Source organism: Hydra viridissima, unplaced genomic scaffold (assembly GCF_058129835.1).
Source record: "Hydra viridissima isolate aposymbiotic clone 2 unplaced genomic scaffold, HvirCarnegie_v1 scaffold_1, whole genome shotgun sequence".
Lineage (NCBI taxonomy): Eukaryota > Metazoa > Cnidaria > Hydrozoa > Anthoathecata > Hydridae > Hydra > Hydra viridissima.
In genome coordinates this window covers 24036775-24059262 of record NW_028324300.1, presented here as the reverse complement: position 1 = coordinate 24059262, position 22488 = coordinate 24036775, and the positions used below count along the sequence as shown (strand labels likewise).

At 29.7% G+C, this 22488-nt stretch overlaps 2 protein-coding genes across 6 annotated transcripts in view; both read right to left on the bottom strand.

Annotated features, from left to right (window-relative positions):
• Positions 1–17015: 17015 nt before the first annotated feature.
• Positions 17016–19168, bottom strand: LOC149894018 (uncharacterized). Of its 2 annotated transcripts, none has more exons than XM_090076619.1 (2): positions 19148–19168; positions 17016–18908 (listed from the first exon to the last, which is right to left on the bottom strand). In XM_090076619.1, the coding sequence occupies exon 2, from the start codon at positions 18313–18315 to the stop codon at positions 17074–17076; it is 1242 nt and encodes a 413-aa protein (XP_089932745.1). In that variant the 5' UTR covers positions 18316–18908; positions 19148–19168; the 3' UTR covers positions 17016–17073. The 2 variants fall into 2 exon arrangements, with proteins under 2 accessions (XP_089932745.1, XP_089932746.1); XM_090076620.1 differs by lacking the exon at positions 19148–19168 and adding an exon at positions 18977–19139.
• A 596-nt stretch (positions 19169–19764) lies between these two features.
• LOC145195458 (NACHT, LRR and PYD domains-containing protein 1 homolog) overlaps positions 19765–22488 on the bottom strand; it is a 49940-nt gene continuing 47216 nt past the window's right edge. For all 4 annotated transcript variants that reach the window (XM_090076598.1, XM_090076599.1, XM_090076600.1 and 1 more), the window contains one exon: positions 19765–20428. In XM_090076598.1, coding sequence (XP_089932724.1) covers positions 19833–20428 — 596 coding nt within the window. In that variant the 3' untranslated portion in view covers positions 19765–19832. The remainder of the gene's footprint in view (positions 20429–22488) is intronic.

Genomic DNA, 22488 nt, shown 5'->3' with positions numbered 1-22488 from the left:
GAATATTTAAATAAATTTGCAATTTGAAATCCATGATCAAAAAACTTGCGTAGAGTTGATGGGGTTGTGTATCAGCCATAACGGGTGATCACTAAAAATCCGTACAAAGTTTAAAGGATTAGAACTTCCTTATTTTTTTATGTTTTTTAAAAGTAAAAAATATATTTTATAGAGAATTATTTATTTTATTTAATACATTCAATTTGATAATATTACTTCGTTTCGTCTGACACGGTCTATTAAATTCTTAGTGCCTCCTACAGTTTCTTCGATGACATAGGGGTAAACTTTGGTCAAACTATGTTCAATTTTTTCTTTTAGTTGTTAAAGTGTTTTTGCATTCCAATTATTCTTGTACACAAGCCTTTTCAGTTTTGACCAAAAACTTTCAATTGGCCTTCATTCTGGTAAATTTGGCGGATTATCTTTTTTTGGTACAACATCAGTCTTTTCAGTCTTTAGATTGTTCAATACGCTTTTGGCATAATGAGAAGATATAAGATCTGGGTAAAACAAAAAATTTGTCACTATGATAATGCTCTTCTATAAACGGGATGAGTCTCTTTTGAATACGATGCTCCAAGTATATAAATTGGTTGATAGTGTTTCCAGATTCTCAATAATACGGTTTAGAGGTACCTTTGGACGAAATTTCGATCCAGACTAGTAATAGTTCTTGAAACTTTTGTTTTTGACTGCATTTAACATTTGACGGAGTTGACAAATTAATACTTCGACGATTATGAAAAAAAATCGACGTTTTTTTCCATAAATCGAATAGTGATCTAAAGTCAAGTTCGATTCATCATCAAATATTCATCATCGTGACGAAATTATGAAGGTTTCAAGTGCCGGTAATTTTGGTAAAGTCTACTGCAACATGCTCGAATTCTTTGCATCGCTTGATCATCTCGCTTCGGAATTATCTTTTTTTTATTGCATTTGATGGAAGACTTATTTTTAAGTAATTTATTCACATATAATTGCGAAATACTGAATTTAAGAGCAACTTGCCTTTCAGAATTACTATCGCGATAATTACAAATGGTTTTAAGCTGGGTAATCTTACTTTTTGGTAGTTTTTAGGCTAAACAACAACTTCCAGCCTTTTTCTGTTCTCTAATTTTGTTATTAGCACGTTTTATTACGTCATAAATTGTTCTTTTTGGAATATTTTCAGCTTGGGAGTGCTTTACCGTGTATGTTTTTCCAAGATTCATATTTTCCAACTAAAACTCCTACCCATGTTTTCAGTGTTCATCTTCGTTTTTTTTTTTGTTCGCCTTTATTTTTAAATATTTAATAGAAATTCTGTTTGTGTTTTTTGAAAACTAGAAACTCTTAGCTTAATAAATGTATATAGAACGTTACGTATATTACATTAACTTTCGTTGCATTCGTTTATATAACAGTTGTTAACAAAATGTGTGCAAGAGTTGATGTGCACAATTTTTTGTTTTATGAAATTATAAAACTGTTTCACTAAAGAGAAGATACAAAATAGTCTTATACAAATATAAAAAAAACTACGGCCGCTAAAAAACCTTATTTTTGGAATTTAAGATTATACAAAAGTATTTAATACTGAATCTAAAAAGAGACAAATTAAGATTTTAAGATAACTTCTAGAATGATCTCTGTTAAGACGTCTTTTAATAGAAAGTCTTCCAGAATGACAGAAGTTGTGAATTCATTAAATCAATCATGAAAATAAAAGTAAAACGTTCTTCAAAAAGTATTTAAACAAGGATCAAAGCTGCATGGCCAATACGTCATGAAAAAATGAACCGAAGTTTTATTTTTTTATTAAAGGAATAAAATATCTGTTGAAGATTTTTAAGATTTTTAAGCTACGAAAAAAGTTTAAGAATAAAAAATCACCACCAAATAATTTAAATAAAAATGAACAAAAAGAAAAAGGAACAAAAGCAATTAAAAAAATAAACAAAACTTTAATCTCGAAAATATCACAAAATGGTTAAAAATGAAAAGTGAATAATTAGAATAAAAAAATTTTAATGAATTTTCATTTTCAGGATTTTTCCAAAACACTTTGTTTTTTTCCTAAAATATGTGCTCATTCCCAGGACCTCAATACACTTTTCTCGGAGAATAGACTTTTTTACCATCAGCTAAATTCAGAATCAAACAACTTTCTAAAAAATGGTCAGTAGATATTTTTTCACTTAGAAAGCTATCATTAAAATTAGGGTTAGTTAGTTTGGATATAAAACACGCATTCATTTACAAATTTTAAAACCATAATGTTGGACATCTTCAATCGTCGACCATGCGAGACAACATTGTGCACATTTTTGATTGCCTCTACTTCAGTTGCAGCCTAAAACTTCGTTTAAATTCAGCTGCCCACTTCTTGAAAATGAAATCGTGCAGCACTTTAATTTTTTTCATCTCATATTTCTGTCGACGTGAAGATTTTTTAAACGAAAAAAGGATTCACACAATGTTTCGTTTACTTTCTTGAAAAGAAAAAGTGAAAGAAACATTACAGAATTTTTTTATGAATGTTATTAAGATTTACACAAAATAAGGAGTATAATCTGAATTTACTTCAAATTTCACGTGCTTCAGAGAAAAAAGAGTTGTCTCTCTCGGTCATCTACTGTAAAAGTTCTCCTAATTTGAGTATTCCTCTCAAAATATTCTTAGTTCCTGATTTAAACGAATCCTGAAATTTTTGTTCATTATGGTTGGTGCAATCAAGAAATAACAGCATGATTAACTGAAAATTTTATAACTAATACGGTATAATGCGATATGAAAATTTTCGAAATAAAGCTCATTAAAAGATATTTTTTCCACTCGTAAATAAAAAAAAAATTAGTCGGACAAAAAAATGGAATTTTTAAGAAGATTTATCTTTCATAAATAACGCGACTAGCAATTTTATTTCTTTTTTTAAATCTTTACATATTTTTTGTTTTTTTCAATTAAATTTCTAACTAAGTAGATGCACAATTTTTATATTTAAGCTTTTCGAAAGAAAAAAGAAAATAATTGCAGATAACAAATAAAAAATTAAAAAAACTGTTTTACTCATCATTTCTATTCTCATACTAAAGAAACCATGTTCATCTCTTATACTAAAGAAAACATGTTTTTTCTCTGAGGAAGAAATTCTTATATCTTTTATTAGTAGCTGCTGTCTGGAAGATTCATTTTTTAACGCTTAGAGCGCTAAATTTTGAAGCTATTTATCTGTTTTTTAAAAAAGTTGCCATGTTATGTCAAAGTTATTAGTGCCCAGGACTTGGTGAGATTTTTAAAAAAAGTGGGAGCTTTTAGAAATGTTCCTCGTTTTCTTTTGATAATTGACAAAAATTCTTTTATTGATTTCAACTTTTGAGAAGTTTTCAAATTAACATAATTTAAAACCAACTCTTTGATTTCTTTTAACCCGCAATCTTTTCTTGTTTAAACAGCAACAAGAGAAAATCTGTGTACCTTTTGGTATTCGGAGTGCACACTGCTATGAAATTACAAGTGTAGTTAAATTTACATGCAAAATTAAATTTACTATTAAAATCAAAGCATTCCATAGAATCCGAAATCAGAATAAAAGTTTAAGCTACTTTTTTCAGATCTTCAACAAATATCGCGCCATTGAATGATAAATCTGGACAGAATCAATATCGCTTCTTATTTTTTTTGTAGATGTAAAACGGCCCTAAACATTAAAAGTGTAAATATCAAGTCATTTTTAGCAAATTTGAGATTTTTAACACAAAACTCTTATTTCAACTTTAAAATCTTAAACTTGTTTTTAAAAGTTAATAAAAATTTCATTGTTCTTTTGGAGAATAAAATTTTTATTCACTTTTAACTTTCGATAGAGTTTTTTTGGAAGTAAATATTTGTAAATTGATTGAAATAACTTACAAATGCATAACAACTCTTTTAGGTAAATAAAATAACCTCAGCCTATATCCACCATTTATTCAATCGTTGTTTTCAAAAATTATTTATAAATTTAAATAAATTTCTCAGAACTTCTTCCCCTACGTTTTTCAAAACTTAAAAACTTTGATCATCTAATGAATTTGTAAAAATTGTAAATCAAAATTTTGGCTGTTCTTCAATTCTCCAATGGAGAAAAGTAAGTTGCGTCATTTAGACCTTTAACATACGCAGATTTTCTTGACTTTGTCTGGTAGCATTAGTGAAACGTAGCCCCCTCACTTTAAAAAGTATTGTGTGGGACATGGGTATTACTTCCTCGGCTCAAAAAGAAAAATTGTCAATGGCGCATCTAAAAATATTTTCGTTTTACATATAAAACGTTATGTATATTGAAAAATATCAAACATTTTTCTCTGCAACTCTCTTCTTGCTTTTCTAAAAATAAGATGATTTTGTTCATTTTTTTGTAGCGGTGGAAACGTCATGGTGGAAATCTTCCATTACTTTGTACTCTCATACTGAAAAAACCTCGAAATGTTTTTTTAGTATATAAGTAGAGTTATATAACAAGGTTACCTCAAAGGAAGAAATTCTTATATTGCTTTTTTATCAGTATTTGCTGTCTGGTAGATTAACTTTCTAACCTTTAAAGTGCTAAATTTTTAATTGTTTAGCTTTTGTTTTAAAAAGTTAATAAAAAAGAAAAAGAAATTCATGATAAAAATTTTCTCGCATGTATGTGTTATAATAACAGAAGTTGTCAAAGTTTTTAATGCAGAGGATTTGACAAGATTGAATTTTTAAAAAAAGTGGGAACTTTTGGTTTCTCTTTTTTTTGTTTAAAAATTGGTGAGTTTTGATTTATTGATTTCAGCTTTTAAAATGGTTTTCAAATGAGCATGATTAAAACCAACTCTTTGATTTTTTTTTTTTAACCTGCAATCTTTTCATGATTAAACAACAACAGGGAAAAATCTGTTAGAGTTAGGGTTAGGTTACATTATGGACTTTGGAGCGCACACTGCTATGATATTGTAAGTGTGGTTAAACTTACATGCAAATTTAAATTACCATTACAATCAAAGCACTCCAAATTTGCATAATAAACCAGGACAAGTTCTATATTGTTCCTTTTCTTTTTTCTGCAGATGTAAAATGGCCCTAAACAATAGAAGTGTAAATATCAAGTCATTTTTTGTGGAAGTTGAGATGAGCAGTTTTTGAGTTTTTAACACAAAACTCTTCAATTTTAAAATCTTAAATTGTTTTTGTTTTTAATAAAAATTGAATTGTTCTTTCAGAGAATAAAATTTCTTAAATAAAATGAATCGACTTTCGATTGAGTTTTTGGAAATAAGTATTTGTAAGATGTTTGAAATAATTTACAAATACATTATAACTCTTTATGGTTCACCATTTAATCGTCGTTTTCAAAGTTCATTTGCAAATTTAAATAAATTTCTTTAAACTTTTTCACTATACGCTTTTTAAAACTTTAAAACTTTGATCATCTAATGAATTTGCTTGATGGTGTGGGGATTGCTTTGTAAGGGAGTATTTGGTTAAGAATGAGAAATGATTGTTTTTTAAAGGGTTAAGATTGTGTTTACCGTCCTTAGTATATTCTTTCATACAATATATCTCAATAAACGCTCTATTAGTTTGCAATGGTTAAAACGCTTTTATTTATTACGTTTATAAAATAAAATTATTACTCTTTTACTCTACTTGTAGTATTTAATACCTTTTTTTACCAATTACTCCTCTTTGATTATTCTTCTTCTTTTAACAAGTCTCTTCTTCTTCTTTATTTGAAACGGCCAAAACTTCCGTTTACTTTAATCAACATTACTTCTGACTTCTTTTCAATTCTTTACTTCTTCTGTTTATCAAAAGTTTCTTCTTCTTTTTCTCTTTGTTCCTTATAAAGCTTCTTGTTTATCCAAAAAACTCTTGAACCACAAGACTTCTCTCTCTCTAAAAATTCTTCTCATAATCTTACTTAAAAATTCTCTTTTACTTCTCTTTAAAACTCTCTCTTTACTTCTCTGTAAAACTCCATCCCCCTCTTCATCTCTTCTGTCCGTCAAACTTTATTTTTTTGAGCTTTTATAGTTTATTATTGTTTTCGGTTGCAATACATTTCATCATTTATTTATATGACAGGTTGATGAGTCTTTGTGTTTGCGTCTCTTCCCAGTTGTTTTTAACTTTTCTAAATTTCAAATCATCTTAAATCAAAAAAATTAAAACACTTAAAAGAAATCACCATAGAATCAGTAGCATCTGCAATAGGTATACTAAGGAAAAGATTTTCTCAGATGATGACCCAAAATGTTAAAAGTGTGCAGACGTTTTTTAAAAAGTGTGCAGACATTTTTTAAAATTTCATTTCGTGTTTCATAATTTTAAAACTTTCCCAACATTTTGTACTTGAAATGTCACGTGTTTTATATAATTTTTTCGTTAACCTAAGTATCTGCAAATCATCAGAACATGACTTGATTCCTTTCATAAGAGTATTGCTTTAATAAAAAATATCTGAAATTAGTTTTCATCATCTTCTTATTCTAAAGAAGAAAGTTTTAGCTGCCATTATTACTTTTTTAATCGTTTAATTATAAAAGAGCAACGAATCGTTTAATTATAAAAGAACAACGAGTTCATTTTATTGGACAGAAAAGTAGGTTTTCCAGAATTGAAAGAAGCAATCCACATCCTTCAACAATAACACAATTTTTAATTTGTAGAACTGTTATTAAGGCAGGCAGTTACAAAAAGTTCCTGTCAAGAAGCTTTTCTATCTAACTGAGCTTTCTGAGTTCTGTCCCAGAGCTCCAAGTTCATTGTATAATTGAACTTCAATAACTGGCGCATCAGAACCAATTGTTGCTTCAAGCCGAGATTTAAGAAAAAGGATCTAAAAGTCAAAAAGAAATTTTTACTGTATCAGAATTAAGTAAATCTTCTTTAAAAATGAGAGTCTTTTGAAGCACAGAGCAAATGCTCTATCAATATTCCGCAATTTTAAGTAATTTGCAGTATAAAGTAAAAATTGGACCATCTTTCAAAGAAGTATCATACTTTTTGGAACTATTTTTAATATTAAAGCGCTGCTTCACTAGAATTTGCTGTTATACACGTAAAGTAAAACAATAATACCTGGCTTCAATTTTTTACAAGTAGTTTTATAAAGTTTGTTTATAATAAAGAGTAAAAAAAAAAAGGATGTATAACTGAGTAACTGTAATATTTCAGTTTCTCTTGATGTTGAGAAAGATATTTAAAAAAAGCTTCTCAATAACCTCTTTTTAAACATTTTTTTGTGGTAATTTTTTTCATCAATAAATCACAATAATCTTCTCTCTAAACAAAAACCTGTTTTTTAAAATTTTCTCGCTCATTTATACTTTTCAAAAAATATCCATCAAAAATCGTCATAAAAAAACTGCTTACACATATTTACAATTTTTTGGATTTCACTGGTAAAAACTATTAAAATTATTAGCTCCGTAATCACCATCTCCTTGGGGGCAAGGAGTGGTTGGAGGGGGCTGGAATTGGTTCAAGCCATAAGCACCCTGAACATTTAGTCCGGATTAATCCAAACTTGGCCAAAAATCTTCCCTGGGAAAAATTAAGACTGTGTGCAGAATTTGGTGCAGATCGGTTCAAAACTGTAGATTTGTATAAAGAACATACCCACAAACACACACACGCATACAAACTTTGGGCTTTATATATTAAAAAAGATAAAACACCCAGTGTTCGCCATACAATCAAGCTTTCACCACTTGGTCACTTCAAAACATGCTGAGCAAAAACTAATTGCTGCAAAGTTCAAATTGTATCTAAAAAAAACTTTGATGTTCTCTTTAAAACTGACGAAGATTTGACTATGGTAACATTAAAAATTAAGGTACAAAATTTATTGGAAAAAAAAACCGTCTTAAAAAATCCCTTATGCTTAATGACAACATTTTTTAAAGCTTTATGGATAATCACTCAAAAATCATACTATTTAAAATCTAATTTATTTTCTTTCATTTTCAGGGTGTTATTAGGATGCAGGAATATCTTATAAAAAAAAGGTTAGTGGGGATGAATGTAAAAAGAAGGCCTAGGGTGGTGGTGGCGAACACTGGAAGCAATATAACCGCTTTGCTAGTAATCGGCATCAAAATTTTTTTTAAAACAAATGACTTTTTTTGTCTTTATCATAAAACATAAATTCTGACACATAGATAAATCCGTGTATTGGTTGATTTTATTTAAAAAAAAAGCCATGTAATAAGCAATTAAATCTTTGTCAGCCTAATTGCCATTTTAATTTTTTGTGAATCATAATACATCACCGTTTTTTTGTTTTAAGGTTAATTAAAGAAAAAATTTAACCATATAATTGAACAGTTATAACATATTTTTATATTATAATATATTTTTAAATTAAATCATTAAATATAAAAAAAAGCAAATCGTTTAGAAATATTTTTTTTTTGTTAATTTTTTTCTACTTTTAGACTTTCTTTATAGGTTTTAATGAATTTTAAAACCAAAAGAATTATGTCATTCCTAGAACAGCCTTCAGAGACAAGATTAAGGCAAAAGGCCGTATGGTCAAAAAACTGCGTCCCTGCATTTTTTTGATCAAATCTGAGGGGCCAGTGTTGGTTAACTATGTAATCAGCGCATAAAGGAGAACTCATCCTGTCACCAAAGGCACCACATGTCACTTGTGTACATTCTATTGTCAGATGAACGTTTGATGGGGAAAATAAATAGACCATAACAATTTGGTAGATCAGGGTCGTTAAAACCTGGAGATATATGGTTTGTGAAAATGTTCAGTTTTAATCTTTTACTAATAATTTTTTAGTTTAAAAATCATTGATAATAACATTTGCAATTACTTAATTTAATAATACAACTTGTAATAGGCCTATAATTACATATTAATTTAACCATGATAACCTGGTGGCTACTAATGCTATTTTATTTTTTTAACAAGAAAGGAGCTGTGATACAAATAGCAAAAAAATATTTAGCTAGCAATTAATCTATAGCTAATGGCTGAAAAAGTCGATTTTTGATAAACATGGTCTGTTTATAAAGAAAATGTTGGGCAAGTATAATATAAATATAATATTTAAATTGAAACAAACCCAACTTTTGAAACACAGCATCTTGTATTTTGTTAACTATATAAACATACAACACTACAGCCTTTATTTTATACAAACCTCATGGTCTGTGTTACTCTGATGCTATTTTTTTCGTTGCTAAATGCAGCATGCAATACAGAAATTAACATGAGATATAAATTTATTATGCTAATATTACCAATGATTTGTACCATGTAGTCATACATTATTTTCGCAAATGATCTTAAAGACATTTATATGAAAATACAGACTAAAAATTTAAAAACAAAGCCACATTTTGGCCGTTTAGCAACTGTTTTTACAATAATGAGCTTTTTTTTTTTAAAATATAAAATCATCTGGCTGCATGAAAAAGCCTAACATATAAAATGTTTTATTTCAGTACAAATATTACATTCAGATGTTTCTAAGTACTGCTCGGTTTGCCTTTTTTAATTTCGGTATTACATTTAGTCTTTGAGTAACTAAATGTAACAACTCTCCATGTTTATTATCAAAATTCAGGGATGCAATGAGTCTTTCTTTTCAAAGTTGAAGAGACATCGCATTATTCTCGTGTATTTTAAAAAGGATAGAAGAAAAATATTTGCAAAAGAAGCGGGCCTCCTTGGAAACCAGTCAAACGTGTATACTTAGACATAACACAATACACTTTTTAATAAACCTCAGGAAAAATTTAATATTTCCAAAATGAACTCAGGAAAAATTAAATGTTTCAAAAAGAAGTTTTTAATCCTACAGGTTTTTTTTTTTTTGAGTCATTTAAAAGAATTGAGTCAAAGAAGAAAAGTACCATCACCATCATCCACAGCAAAGTTTAAAATAGGATTAAGAAGTATCCTCCTAGACAATTTTAAAAATACTTAAAACTTATTCTTTTTAAAAAAGGTTGGTTTTTACTCAAAATATAATCCAGGTTCCAAATTTGGACAATTCAAAAACCATTTCTATTTTTTTTTTTTTTTTTTTAAATTAGAGTTTTGTTCATCATATTTTTATGACAATTAAAAAGTCTTACAGAACTTTGCAGGTCTTTTACTCAAAATGAGTGTTTTTCTCGATGAATCAGTTTTCTTGATGAACTTTACTCTAACTATAAAGGGCAGTGTTAAACTTTTCAGGGTCTGTTCTTATGGCTAAAAACATTTGAACTTATAAATCAAATTATTGATAATTACCACCATTTTAACTGATTATTTAAACATACTCTCTACCCAAATTTCACCAGCTGGATGAACGAGAAATAAAATCTTATGCTGTGATTCAAAACTTACACGTAGTTTGCGTGGATTGTATTTAGATCATATAAACTTCTGGGTTTTTTGGTTTCTCGAGTAGCAACTCCACAGTGAGGTCCTTAAATGCATGACAATATAAACAGTTCAAGTTTGCCGCCAATAAAACTTAAACTATTTTAAAAATCAAAGGTCCCCAGGAGCTCTGGCTAATTTTTTTCAGTTTCCATTTTGTATTTCGACTATTTTCGACTATTTTCGACTATTTTCGACTATTTTCGACTATTTTCGACTATTTTCAACTATTTTCGACTATTTTCGACGCTTTTGACTCAATGAAAGAAATGGCTGATTGGTTTTTGTCTTACAAAAAGGTATTTTTAACGAAGAAATCCAACAGAGAGAGTTTTTAAGAAAGTTTTTTTTTATGGTTACTTTTGATTAAACCAAATAATTTTAAAGTTAAGCCGATAAAACAGTTGAATTAGAGAAATTCATTTGAAAAACAGATCTTTTACAAAATCTAGGGGATTCAATTAGAATTGGTTCGAGACAACTCTGTAACTACGCTCCCCGTAATTATAATTATACCACTATTAAAATCGTTTGCAAATTATCTAAACTTTTTAAAAGTGTGAGGGCGGGATTTTCTTTGTAATTTAAATTAAACAGCTTTCTTTCGGACGCCGTTGGTTCTATGTATGTGTAATGGTAGCGTGACGCAGAATAGTGTAATGACCACTGTGGTTTGAGTATGAGAGTAGTGCAAATATAGAATGTGATAGAATGTGAGGTAGGTTTGACAGTGAGTAACGCAAATAGAAGGTAGAAGCGCGGTAGGAGCATTAGACTTTTTAATAGCAATTATTAACGAATATTGTAATAATAATAATAATAATATTGCCTTAATTGAAATGCAAACAAAAATAAAAATGCTTACGACTGGTCTTTCATCTCTTACTTATATTTCTTAATTAATATTCTCAATGAATTCTCATCGATATATATATATATTCTCTTAATATTAGCTCATGCAAATAACAATACATTATTACTTATAATAACGCATGTTTAAAGTTACTCAAATATATTTCCTTACCAATCCTTCTCATAAGTTTCTCTTTAAATTCTTCATAAATTCTTTTCATTAAATTCTCTTTAAATCTTCGAAAATCCTTTTTCTCATAAAATCTCTTTAAAATCTCTCAAAACTTTTGTCTCTTAAAATCTCCTAAAATCTCTTGAAACTCTTTTCTCTTAAAATCCTCTTCAAATCTCTTAAAACTCTTTTCTCTTAAAATCCTCTTCAAAATCTTCAAAATTACTTTCTCATCAGATTCTCTCATAAGGAGAATCTCTCAAAATCTCTTAAAACTCTTTTTTTTGAAATGCTCTTCGAAATCTCTTAACACTCTTTTCTCTTAAAATATTCTTTTAAAATCTCTATCCTCCTCGTACTCATCTCCTCTTTTCCGATCTTTTTATAGTTTTTTTGGTTGTTTACAGTTGCGTTACATATTCATCAATTACTTATATGCAAGGTTGGATAAGTCTCCATGTATACGTCTTTTCTTATTTGTTGTGTTTAACTTTTCTCCCTTCTCACTATATATATATATATATATATATATATATATATATATATATATATATATATATATATATATATATATATATATATATATATATATATATATATATATGTATATATATATATGTATATATATATATATATATGTATATATATATATATATATATATATATATATATTCATTATCAAATGAATTATAAGAAAGCTTAAAGAGTAGACGAGGTAAAACAACTATATTCTTTTACTTTATTCTTTTTGTAATTTGTCAACCCGTGAAGTAGTTACTTTATCCTAACCAGTCTTATTAAACAAATGCTATAAAAGTTTAAACTAATGATAAAAGTTTAAACTATAATAATAAGTTCCACGTCCAGCTCTTATACGTCCATGCTTTTCCTTCCTTAATTCCGTCTTTAATTCCAATTGCGGAAGATGAGTGCTCACCATTTTCTTTTCTTTAAGAAATTTTCATCTTTTTATAAAGTTGTAATTTTCTTTAAAAAGTTGTGGGTGAAAATTTGGCTGCATCAAGAAAAGATTATTTAAGGAATTGGAGAAAATTAAATAAGTCAGTTAAAGAAGAAGGTCGTGACAAAAGTGCAGAACAAGCCCTATAACTATAAGTGATGAACGTCAACAAAACTGTGTACAACCTCAAGAAGAAGCATTTCGATATTCTTTTCATATTAGCAGTCAGAGTTGTTGTCGTTTACCTGTGAAAAAAAATTTGAAAGTAGAGCCGAACAATTCCCCTGTGTATTGGTCCGACAGTTCTAGCGACCGCGAGTCTTTTAATCCACCCACCTGTAAAAAAACCTCTCAGGAGAACTGCCATCCTGGTGTCTAAATTTTAACTGTTACCAAGCACCCATGAATAGTGTACTCGATACACTTCGAAAACATGGCAACACGCTGTCCACCCAACAACAAGTCGTCTTAAAGACGATTTTAAGACCAATCTTGAGATTGGTCTTAAAAAAAAAACTGGTCGAAAATGAAACACTGTAAGTCATCATATCTAAAACGTCTTACAATTGTCTTAAGACATCTTAAAGTTAACGTTAAAGTTAACGTTAACGACGTGTGCAAAAGCCGTCTTTAACTAATTGCAGGCTTATGTTGGGTGGGTACCCAAAGATGAAAAAACACTTTTAAAAGTGTTATAAGAAGTTCAGTGTGTTCGAAAATGTGGCATTAAGAATCAGGTATTAAAAAGCAAGGTCATTTATAAAATGGACTGTTGCTTATACAGGATATTATTCTTGTGAAAAATGTATTATCAAAGGTTCTTGGAAAGGAAGGGTAGTGTTTAATAAAGAACAAGAATTTTGAAAGCGGATAGATTACGATTTTAGCTGCCAGTCGTATAAGCAGCATCAGAAATATCTCCTTTTTTAGCTGCCGGTATTAAATGTGTTTCCGGATTCTGCCTTAACTATATGCATTTGATATGTCTTAGGATTGTTAAAAGAATCTTAAATTATTTCTGTAAAGGTCCTATGGCTAGGTTATCACAAGCACATATTTTACAGATTTCTGAAAAACTAATCGAATTTAGAAATTACATCGTTCGCTAATGATAAGTTTCAACATGGATGGACAGAGAAGCGGAAAGAGAAGTTTTAAAGAAACTCACCTTTATAAATGTGTAATTGATTAGTGTCTTCTAACGCTGCTTTCCAAAAAAACGATGATTTTCTTGACCTATTATTGTTTTATTAATTTTCTTTTTTTAGCGGCTGTCCGAGCGACATCCAATAGAATCGAAGAAGACAGTCCATAAGTTTATTCAGGGTGTGTTAAAAAACGCACCAGCATCACAAAAATCATATTAAAAATATAATTATTTACTCTTTTTTGTGGATGCTATGAAATATATTTCTACAGTAAATCATATCTCTTTTTTTCAGTTGACTTAGGACGACTTACAGTATTTCATTTTACACCAGTTTAAGACGACTTTAAGACATCTTTAATAAGTTAACCTTAAGACGTTTCAAACAATAACTTTGAGACAGCTTAAAAGCTGGAAAAATCTTGGCTGAAAGAATATCAAAAAAAGAAATTTCAATACTTGGTATATAAATTTATATTACATTTATTACTTATCTTTCTGTTTTCTTTTATATTTTTATTATTTATAATACAGAAATATAAATTGCTTTTAATTTTACATATCTTAGAGCGTGATAGCTTTAGCATGAGAGCTAAGCATCATAGCATGATAGCTTAGCCTACTAGTTTTTCTTTACAATTTTCTTTGTACTTTTATTAAAACAAATGTGGGTGCTAACGGATTTCCCCTTCTTAATATATATGCTAACCAGAGAATCCCCATGACAGTATACCAGTCATTGCCTCCAAACTTATTAGCTGTCGGTAAATCTGCTAAGGGTTATATAAATCATTAAGATCTCTATGAATATTTTATAATATTTATGCAACGCTTTTGACCAGTGGCTGACAGATAATAATACTCAAAGAAAAGTTATTGTTTGGACCAACAAACATAAAAGTCGGATACAGTTTTATTTAGTGAAGAAGCTAGCAGATTTACAAATGATTTTTATTCTCATTCCACTTGACATGAGACTATATAGCCCCATGAAGAGTGGCTTGAAGAAGGTTTTGGACGCTTTCCGCCTCGTCAATCTTAATGAGTACGTTTTAAAAGAAAATTTTGCGGGCCAACCACGTGGTGGGAAAGAGAAAGCTAATGTCATCAGCTAAACCGAAGAATAAGCCTAAAAAGAAAAAGCCAGTTGTGCAATACACTTTTGCTTCTGGTAAGAACGTCGTAAAGTTAACGAAAGTCTCACTACCTATCTGTTCTTTTATAACGTAGCATAAAAATATCTAGAACTTTAGGCTAGCCCAAGCCTATCAATTATTTGAAATATTGATAGAAAATGTCTTAATCAAATTTATCTTTATTTTTCAGGTAATACGACGTCATTGAGCAGGTGCAACGAAGTTTGAGCTGGTGAAATTACATAAGCTACTTTACAAATTTTTAATTGTAAAGCATACAAATGTAAACCTTTTTTTTTTTTTATATCATTCTTTTATTTGTCTTTATAAATTTTAAATAGATTCAAGTGAAAAAAATGACCAAAACAATATATATATTAAAAAAAAAAAGCATAGTGGCAAAATCTGGCGGAAGTTCAAAACGTGGGGTGCAAACATGAGAAACAAGCTTGTGGCCGCCGTTTTTTTTTTATGTGGGGGGGGGGGGGGGGGGGCAAAATTTCTCTTGTTTATTATCGGAGGTCATTATTTCTAAGGGCATCGTAAAGAGCACTCTCTATACGTTCAAACTTAGAAATCGTTATTTTATCAAAAAACGAGTAAAAAAATTATATTTACATGGGACTTGGTCGAAAAATCGGCGAACACTGGGTGTTTTACGTTTTACTCTATCTGCCAATAGTAAAATTAAATTAAAAAACTGATAAACAGTAAAATCAAATAGTAGACCTACAAAAGGAGGAGGCTTTTTGCAAATGTGCCATATTAATAAATCACAGTGAGTAGTGAAAACTTGATTCAGAGAGCTCCTTCACTAGACGATTTTAAGAGCTTAAAAAACCTTGATCCTTAAATGAATATTGATCTAATTTGTAAAAGAACCAAAAAAAAAAATGATAATGATTTCAAAAGACGTAATTCTAGGAAAGGGGAAGTTAGGGGTAAAGGCGGGATAAGGTTAGCTCTGACTACCGCCATTTTTTACAAATATCCTCATTTTCAACATCATACTCAACATTCTAAAAATTAGATTGTGCCCATGCCTCTTTGACAGCTATCTTAATAAACAAATTTTTTTTTAATTTTTTTTTTATTTTAGATGCTATGGAAACGGCAAGTATAAATTGATCCAAGCTACATGAAAAATGAAATCAGTCTACATAAATGATTAAGGTTGAAAAAAACTTGATTTGAAACAACCGAAAGTTTTTCGAAACAAAACACAAACTTAATATCTAATAAAATTATACAACTTTATTTACAAAAAAAAAAATTTTTAAACTGCCTTCTTCCTTCGGAAAAAAAAATGTCTACCGTTCGAAGCTTGTAAAATATTAGCTTTAATTTTTCTTTTTTCGATTTTCCAAGTTCCAATTTTTTATTTTTTTTATCGACATCAAAAAAAACTTTCCTTTTTCGAATCTCATCTTAAAAACTCGAATATTTTTTTCATAACTGTTACCATTGACAACAACAAAAACAACCTAATTAATTTATATTTCCATTACTATTACATTAAATGAGACCGTGAGCTTCAAAATCGGCCCTTAGCACTAAAGCAAATTTTACAGGATACACTTTTTTTTTTGTGCAAATAAAATTAAAAAAAAACATATACACCTCATGTTTAGTCACTAATGAATGGTTTTCTATGTGAATATCAGTAATTGTGATTATCATTGAATAGAAATATTTAGTTAAAGGACATTTTTTTCAAAATAGAGCCGGTTTTGATCCAGCCACTGCACATTTTAACAAAATTTTAATTGTTTTGTGATTAATTTCGTTGGAACCCGTGGTTATTTAAAGTCCACCGCGACTTCACACGCTTTTCAGTATATTTACGCCATCTATAGACAGTTTTAGAAAACTCTCTCCCCCTTTTTTTAGCAAGATAGCCCGCTAATGTTTTCAAAGAGTTAAATATATTTCGAAATAATTTTTGCCATTCATTAAATTTCTATTAAAATGCAATAACGTAACTAATTATTAGTGGTGATAAAAATTGAAGAAATACCTGCATCACATGTCATATAAGTTTAGCTCCCTGGGTTTTATAGTAGAAGCAACAAAACACGGAAAAAATTTTTAATGAGAAATTTATTATGGTTCTTGCAATATGATGTTTCATTATAAAGTTTCAATATAATATGTGGCACATTCAGCGGGCAGGTGTTATTAAATAAATTTATGGTGTACATAAAATTTCTGCTAGACATGTATAGGCCACAAATACATGTGTGAACAACATTTAAAAGATTAAATTTAATTATATAATAATTAGCAAGACAAAAATTATATAGCTTTCTTTTTTTTATATGCACCTTAAAAAACACATTAAAAAGGCAAGTCAATGTCATTGTAAAAAATTCTTAACAATAAAATAGTTTCAAATTCACAAAATTTAAATTACTAAATCCTAACATCAACATCATCAACATCATCAACATCAGATGATCCATCTTCACCACAGCACAGCTCATTATTTTCTTCTGATTCACTGTCCTGATCAGAGTCAATGCCATCTATTTCCTCATTAGGTATGATTTTATTGTAAAACTCAAGATTTTGATCTTGTCTCCAATCAACACCATAATGAAAGTTCAATATCTTTTCTACATCCTTTATTTTCTTTGGGTTAATTTTAATTTGTGAATGAATGATTGGTAAATTAATTGAATTAAAATTTTTACCTTTCTTGGTCAATGACTTAAAAGCATTAACTTCTACTGTATAAAAAGGTTCAACTCTCACCTCAATAATTCTTGGTCTTTTTAACACAATGATTCTTTTACAACTAGCTATTTTGAAATGCCAAGAAACATTATTTCTTAGAATTGTTTTCAAACAACTTTTCCAATCAAAAATTTCATAATCTTCTCCTAAGTGGAAAACTGCAGAATGTTTTTCAATGACCTCCACATACTCTTTGGGACTAACAATGATCTCCTTCTTATTGATGACCTTTTCAATGGTGCCAAACACCCTATCTGGTGGGATAAAGGAGTGACCTGTCACTGGGAAATCCAGTTCCACTGTTTGAATATGAGGATGAGCTTTATTGTGGAGCCAATAACTGATCATATCAATCATTACTGTATTCTTATTTTGCCCAGGGCATCCATCACAGCACAATCTGACTCTTTTTATGTTGCTAGACATGCTTAAATTATTCAGAGAAAAATAAAGAGCAGATGCAATTTCATTTGATCCCTTAGATTGCTCCCCCTCTATCCAATAGTGAGAATTAATATTTTCTTTGTTAAGTGTATTATGAGAGCTCCCTTTTACAATTGTAAAATTATAAAAGTTAAGCTGCCTCCTATAATATGCAGCTTGATCTGATAGTTTAGGTAAGACTTGGTTCTTCTCACAATCAAATGAGAGGGTAACAAGGTCATCACTTTCTTCCCTCAGCTTGTCAAAATAAGCATCAGCTATTTGGCAATGGATGTTTAATTTTAAAACTATTTTTTCTCTGGCTTGGAGATCTTTTGTATTTTTGATTCTAGTTTTAAGTTCAGAACATGCAGAGCAGGTGTCAACTCTAGAGGTCCCAAAACCTAGATTATACTCTGTATTGAATATATTAGTAAAAAACCATTTAGTAATTTTTAATTGACTATCACACTTTTTGTTATACATCCTCCACATTGCAGCAGGTGAGAGTTCAGCTGGTAAGTACTGCCTACATTTTGAGTGTGATCTACAGTAGTGCTTTTCACTAACTTGAAATGATTCTATGAATTTATTTACTTTCTCTTTTTTCTCAACAAACTTCTCTGCTTTCCTGTCTCCACCTCTACTTTCTTTGGCTGAAGTACCAGATTTGTGATATCTACTGATAACTCCAAGCAGTCTATGTTTTTTTATGCCTAATATTCCTAAAAATGTTCTCCTACAAACTGGTATTCTTATAGAGGAAGAGACAGCCTTTTTAACAAAATATTTTACAGTAAATTCTCTTTTCCTATTTGATTCACCTTTAACACGTTTCGGCTGTAAGGATGAACAATGCTTCAAAAATATTTTACAGTAAATTCTTTTTTCCTATTTGATTCACCTTAAACACGTTTCGGCTGTATGGATGTTCAAATGTTCTGAAGTTGTCCTGGTCCATTTTCTTACTTGTTTGATAAAATCGCTCATTAAAAGTGATGACATCACTCTGTGACAGGCAGTGACATTGGAAAGCACCCAATTTGTGCTTGCATGAAGGGATTTTTGGTGGACTCTTCTTTGAATACCTGCAGAAAAATAGAAGTTAAAAGTTAATAAACATAATTAAAAATAATACTTCATCAGTAATGCATACTTAGCTTTCTTCTCCCTTGCTCGTTTTGTGTTTTCGGGGTCTGCCACGCGTTTGCGTGACTGCAGTCTGCTTGTTTTTTTTTACTTTTCGATCGTTTTCCATCGCAAAAAATCTGTAAATGTTTAGTTAATTAATATTTCATAAATATTTTCTACTTTTTCTATTACTTACAAGACAAATCACGAAGAATTTGCAATTTCCAGAGGATAAAAGCATTAAAAACGAAAGAATTTTCAATATCAGCTGTTGTGATCACGTGGTATGATAAGTGCTTTCCTATTGGCTGAAATAATAAACTGGTTTTGAAGCAGCTGCGCAAACAAAAAGAGCCGGTTTTGCACCATTTGCTGAATTTTACATAGTAAAAACTATAGGATTGAACAGGTTTTGCATCATTTTTTTTATTATAGTGCGAGCCATTACAAGACATTTGGCGCGCTTCATTAAAAATCGAAAAAAATGTCAAAGGGCCGGTTTTGAAGCTGACGGTCTCAAATAATTATCATTTTATTATATTTCCGTGATTTTTTGCAGTATTTTAAAAACTTTCTTAGGTTTTAACAAACAACAACAATTCGCAACAAAAACTCCAAATAAAAATGAAAATCTTTCCATTTTTTTTCCACGTTTTATGTTTTAAAAGAAAATCGTTTTTTTTTTCTTTTTAAATTACTTAATATTTCATTTCATAAATAATTTTTGAATTATATATATATTTAACATATTTAATTAACATCTTAAAAATATTTAAACAGCCAAAAGTATTTCGAATTTACAACTCTTTAAAATTTTCAACTCTTCGATGTTATAAAAACTTTCTTTTATTACATATACATTTACATATTTACATTTGTATTTATTTTTTATTTAACACATTTTTCGTGTTTCTTACTTTAAACTCTTCAATATTATAGAAACATTTTCCACGGTACTCGATACTCAACCGCTTGAAGTTCGAACCACGAAGCCATTCATAAATGTCGTTGATGAAGCTCGTGTCGTCGTGAAGGTAAAGAGTTAATTTTTCAGCGAGTCGAATCCACGGGAGGACGAAACCTTTGAACTCCTTCTTTGATACGAATTTATATTTGAAGAATAAATTCAACCTTTCAATCTTACGCTTCGGTGTCCATCCATCGATCTTCACTGGATGATATAACCGGACATCACGAACGTTGGTCGAACATAAAATGATAAGTCTTTTCTCATCTTCAGATAAAATCTTCTTCATAACTTCAAATTCCTTCAACTTTTTATCTACAGTTAAATCCTTCAACTTGCATCCTGCATCAACAAATTTCTCCATGAAATATTTCTCATGTGAAACTTCATGAGCAGTTTTTCCATCGCTTATGTATATGTTCCAATTTTCGATCGATATTTTCATGTCCTCGGTAATTGACGCCTGCGCTTCAAAAAAGCATTCCATGAACATCTTGTATTCATCTCCATCTGAAGAAGAATAATAATAACATAATAATAATATTATTAATATTTATTTATTTTTCAACAACAATTATTCAAGAAAATGAAACTTTCAAAAATTTGAAACACAATATCGTGTTTAATGAATATAAGACGGATATTATTTTCTTTATCGAAGATATTAAAACACTCCAAATGATCACAAATCAGTTTAAAAAAATATTTTTTTATTTATCATATATTAATTAAACAAATAAACAATATACGAAATACAAAATTAATATATTTATTGAAACTTGTCTTACGCCGTTTTTCAACTTTGGTTGCGCTTCAACCAATAGAAATACGATAAACAATTCAGTTAATCAGAACCTTGGCCAAAAGCATTAAAAGAGCGCTCAACTTTATTTAAAAGTCGCCTGAGATTTTTGATACAAAAATAATTTATCTTCAAACTGAAATAAAAACATTTTCGCTTTCTATTTTTTTGCTGAAGCAACAAAAAGTATGAAAAAGTATTATAAAAAAGTAAACTAAAAGTATGTCAATTTAAAGCGGTAACAGTCGAATAAAAAACGATTGGAAATTATATTTTAAAACTGTTACACTAAAAGTACCGTATAAAAAGCCATTTCTTTTATGGTCATCTTTTTTAGACATTCAAACCAGTTTTGAAAAGAAAAAATATCGAATAAACTTTTTAATGTCACCAAAAAAACTAAAACTTTTCAAACATTTAACTTTAGGCAACGAAACATAAAATTATTGTATTAACTGAACTTTCAATCGCTTTTTCACTAAAAACCTAACTAATAGAAATGAAGGGTGCAAGGGAAAAACAGGGAATGTCAATTTTTCGCAAACTGAGAAAACTAAAAATCAAGTTTTTAAGACTTCTGCTACCTGTCAGTGAAGCGTACAGTAGTTTTTTTTGTTTGTCCGTAATCAGTATCCAGACAAGGTTTGAAATAAGTTTATATAAAAAGTATTTAATGTGTTGTTTGGATTTTAGAGAGCGTTATGTCACCCATGTCCAAAAATGACATTCCCTGTTTTTGCGTTGCACAAAATTTTCTTCTCTAATAAGACTAAAGTATCTAGTGTGGACACTCATAAATGACAGAGACTTAACCAAACATACAACATTGTCAGAAATAACAAGTATGCTACATTTACAAGCTACAATTACAAAAAATCTGAACATAAAATAGAACAAAAAATAAAAACATAAATTAAAACATATTAAACTCATTTGACTACAAAAATATTTTTAAATCAAAATATAAAAGGAAAATACAATAAAAAATACAAGGAAAAAACAGGCCTTGAAAGAGGGCAGCAGCTATTCATAATTAATCTTCCTCTTCATCGTCAATGTCAGAGGCATCAATCTCATCATTGTTGGCGGTTGATTGTCCATGATGTGGAAGACTGCTATAGAAATCTTGTGCCTTCTGTGGGCAAAAACGCTTTAATATCTGCAGGACTTTGAACTTAGCGGCTGAAATAAGCAAAGGTAACCTGTTGGATGGTTGAAGGGCTGCCTGTAAAGTTCTTCTTTTACCAACAGGCTTTGACATGACAGCTGTGGTAAATAATCCATTCCAGCTTTCACGAAACTGCATCAGACGAGGGTGGTCTTGTGAGTAGATCAATTCACGCAGAGGTTGTGCCTTGACTGGACAAGATGCTAAATAGAAGTTGGAAATGTGATTTTCCACATTCAGTAGCATAGTGTTGGTTACTGTGACAACCTTGAAAGGAGATGGGTTTTTTCTTGTTTCCCTGAAATGCTGGTACCATTCCCCTGGTGTGTTCACTGGTAGTTTTTGATTGATGACAGCCATGTCCCAGTCGCACTCCATGAAGGAATGTCCGCGAATAGGATAGGCTAGTTTCACATTGGTGAAACGTCTTTTGGTGGTGAACCATGAAATGCAGGAATCTTATGATGGTCCAGTTTTTGTTTTGACCAGGGCACGAAACACAGAACAGTTCCAGTTTTGTAACTTCAGCAGTAGCAGCTCAGTGATTTTGAAGATTAAGCATAAAAATACAACTAAAAGATCTAGATTTACTCACCTGAT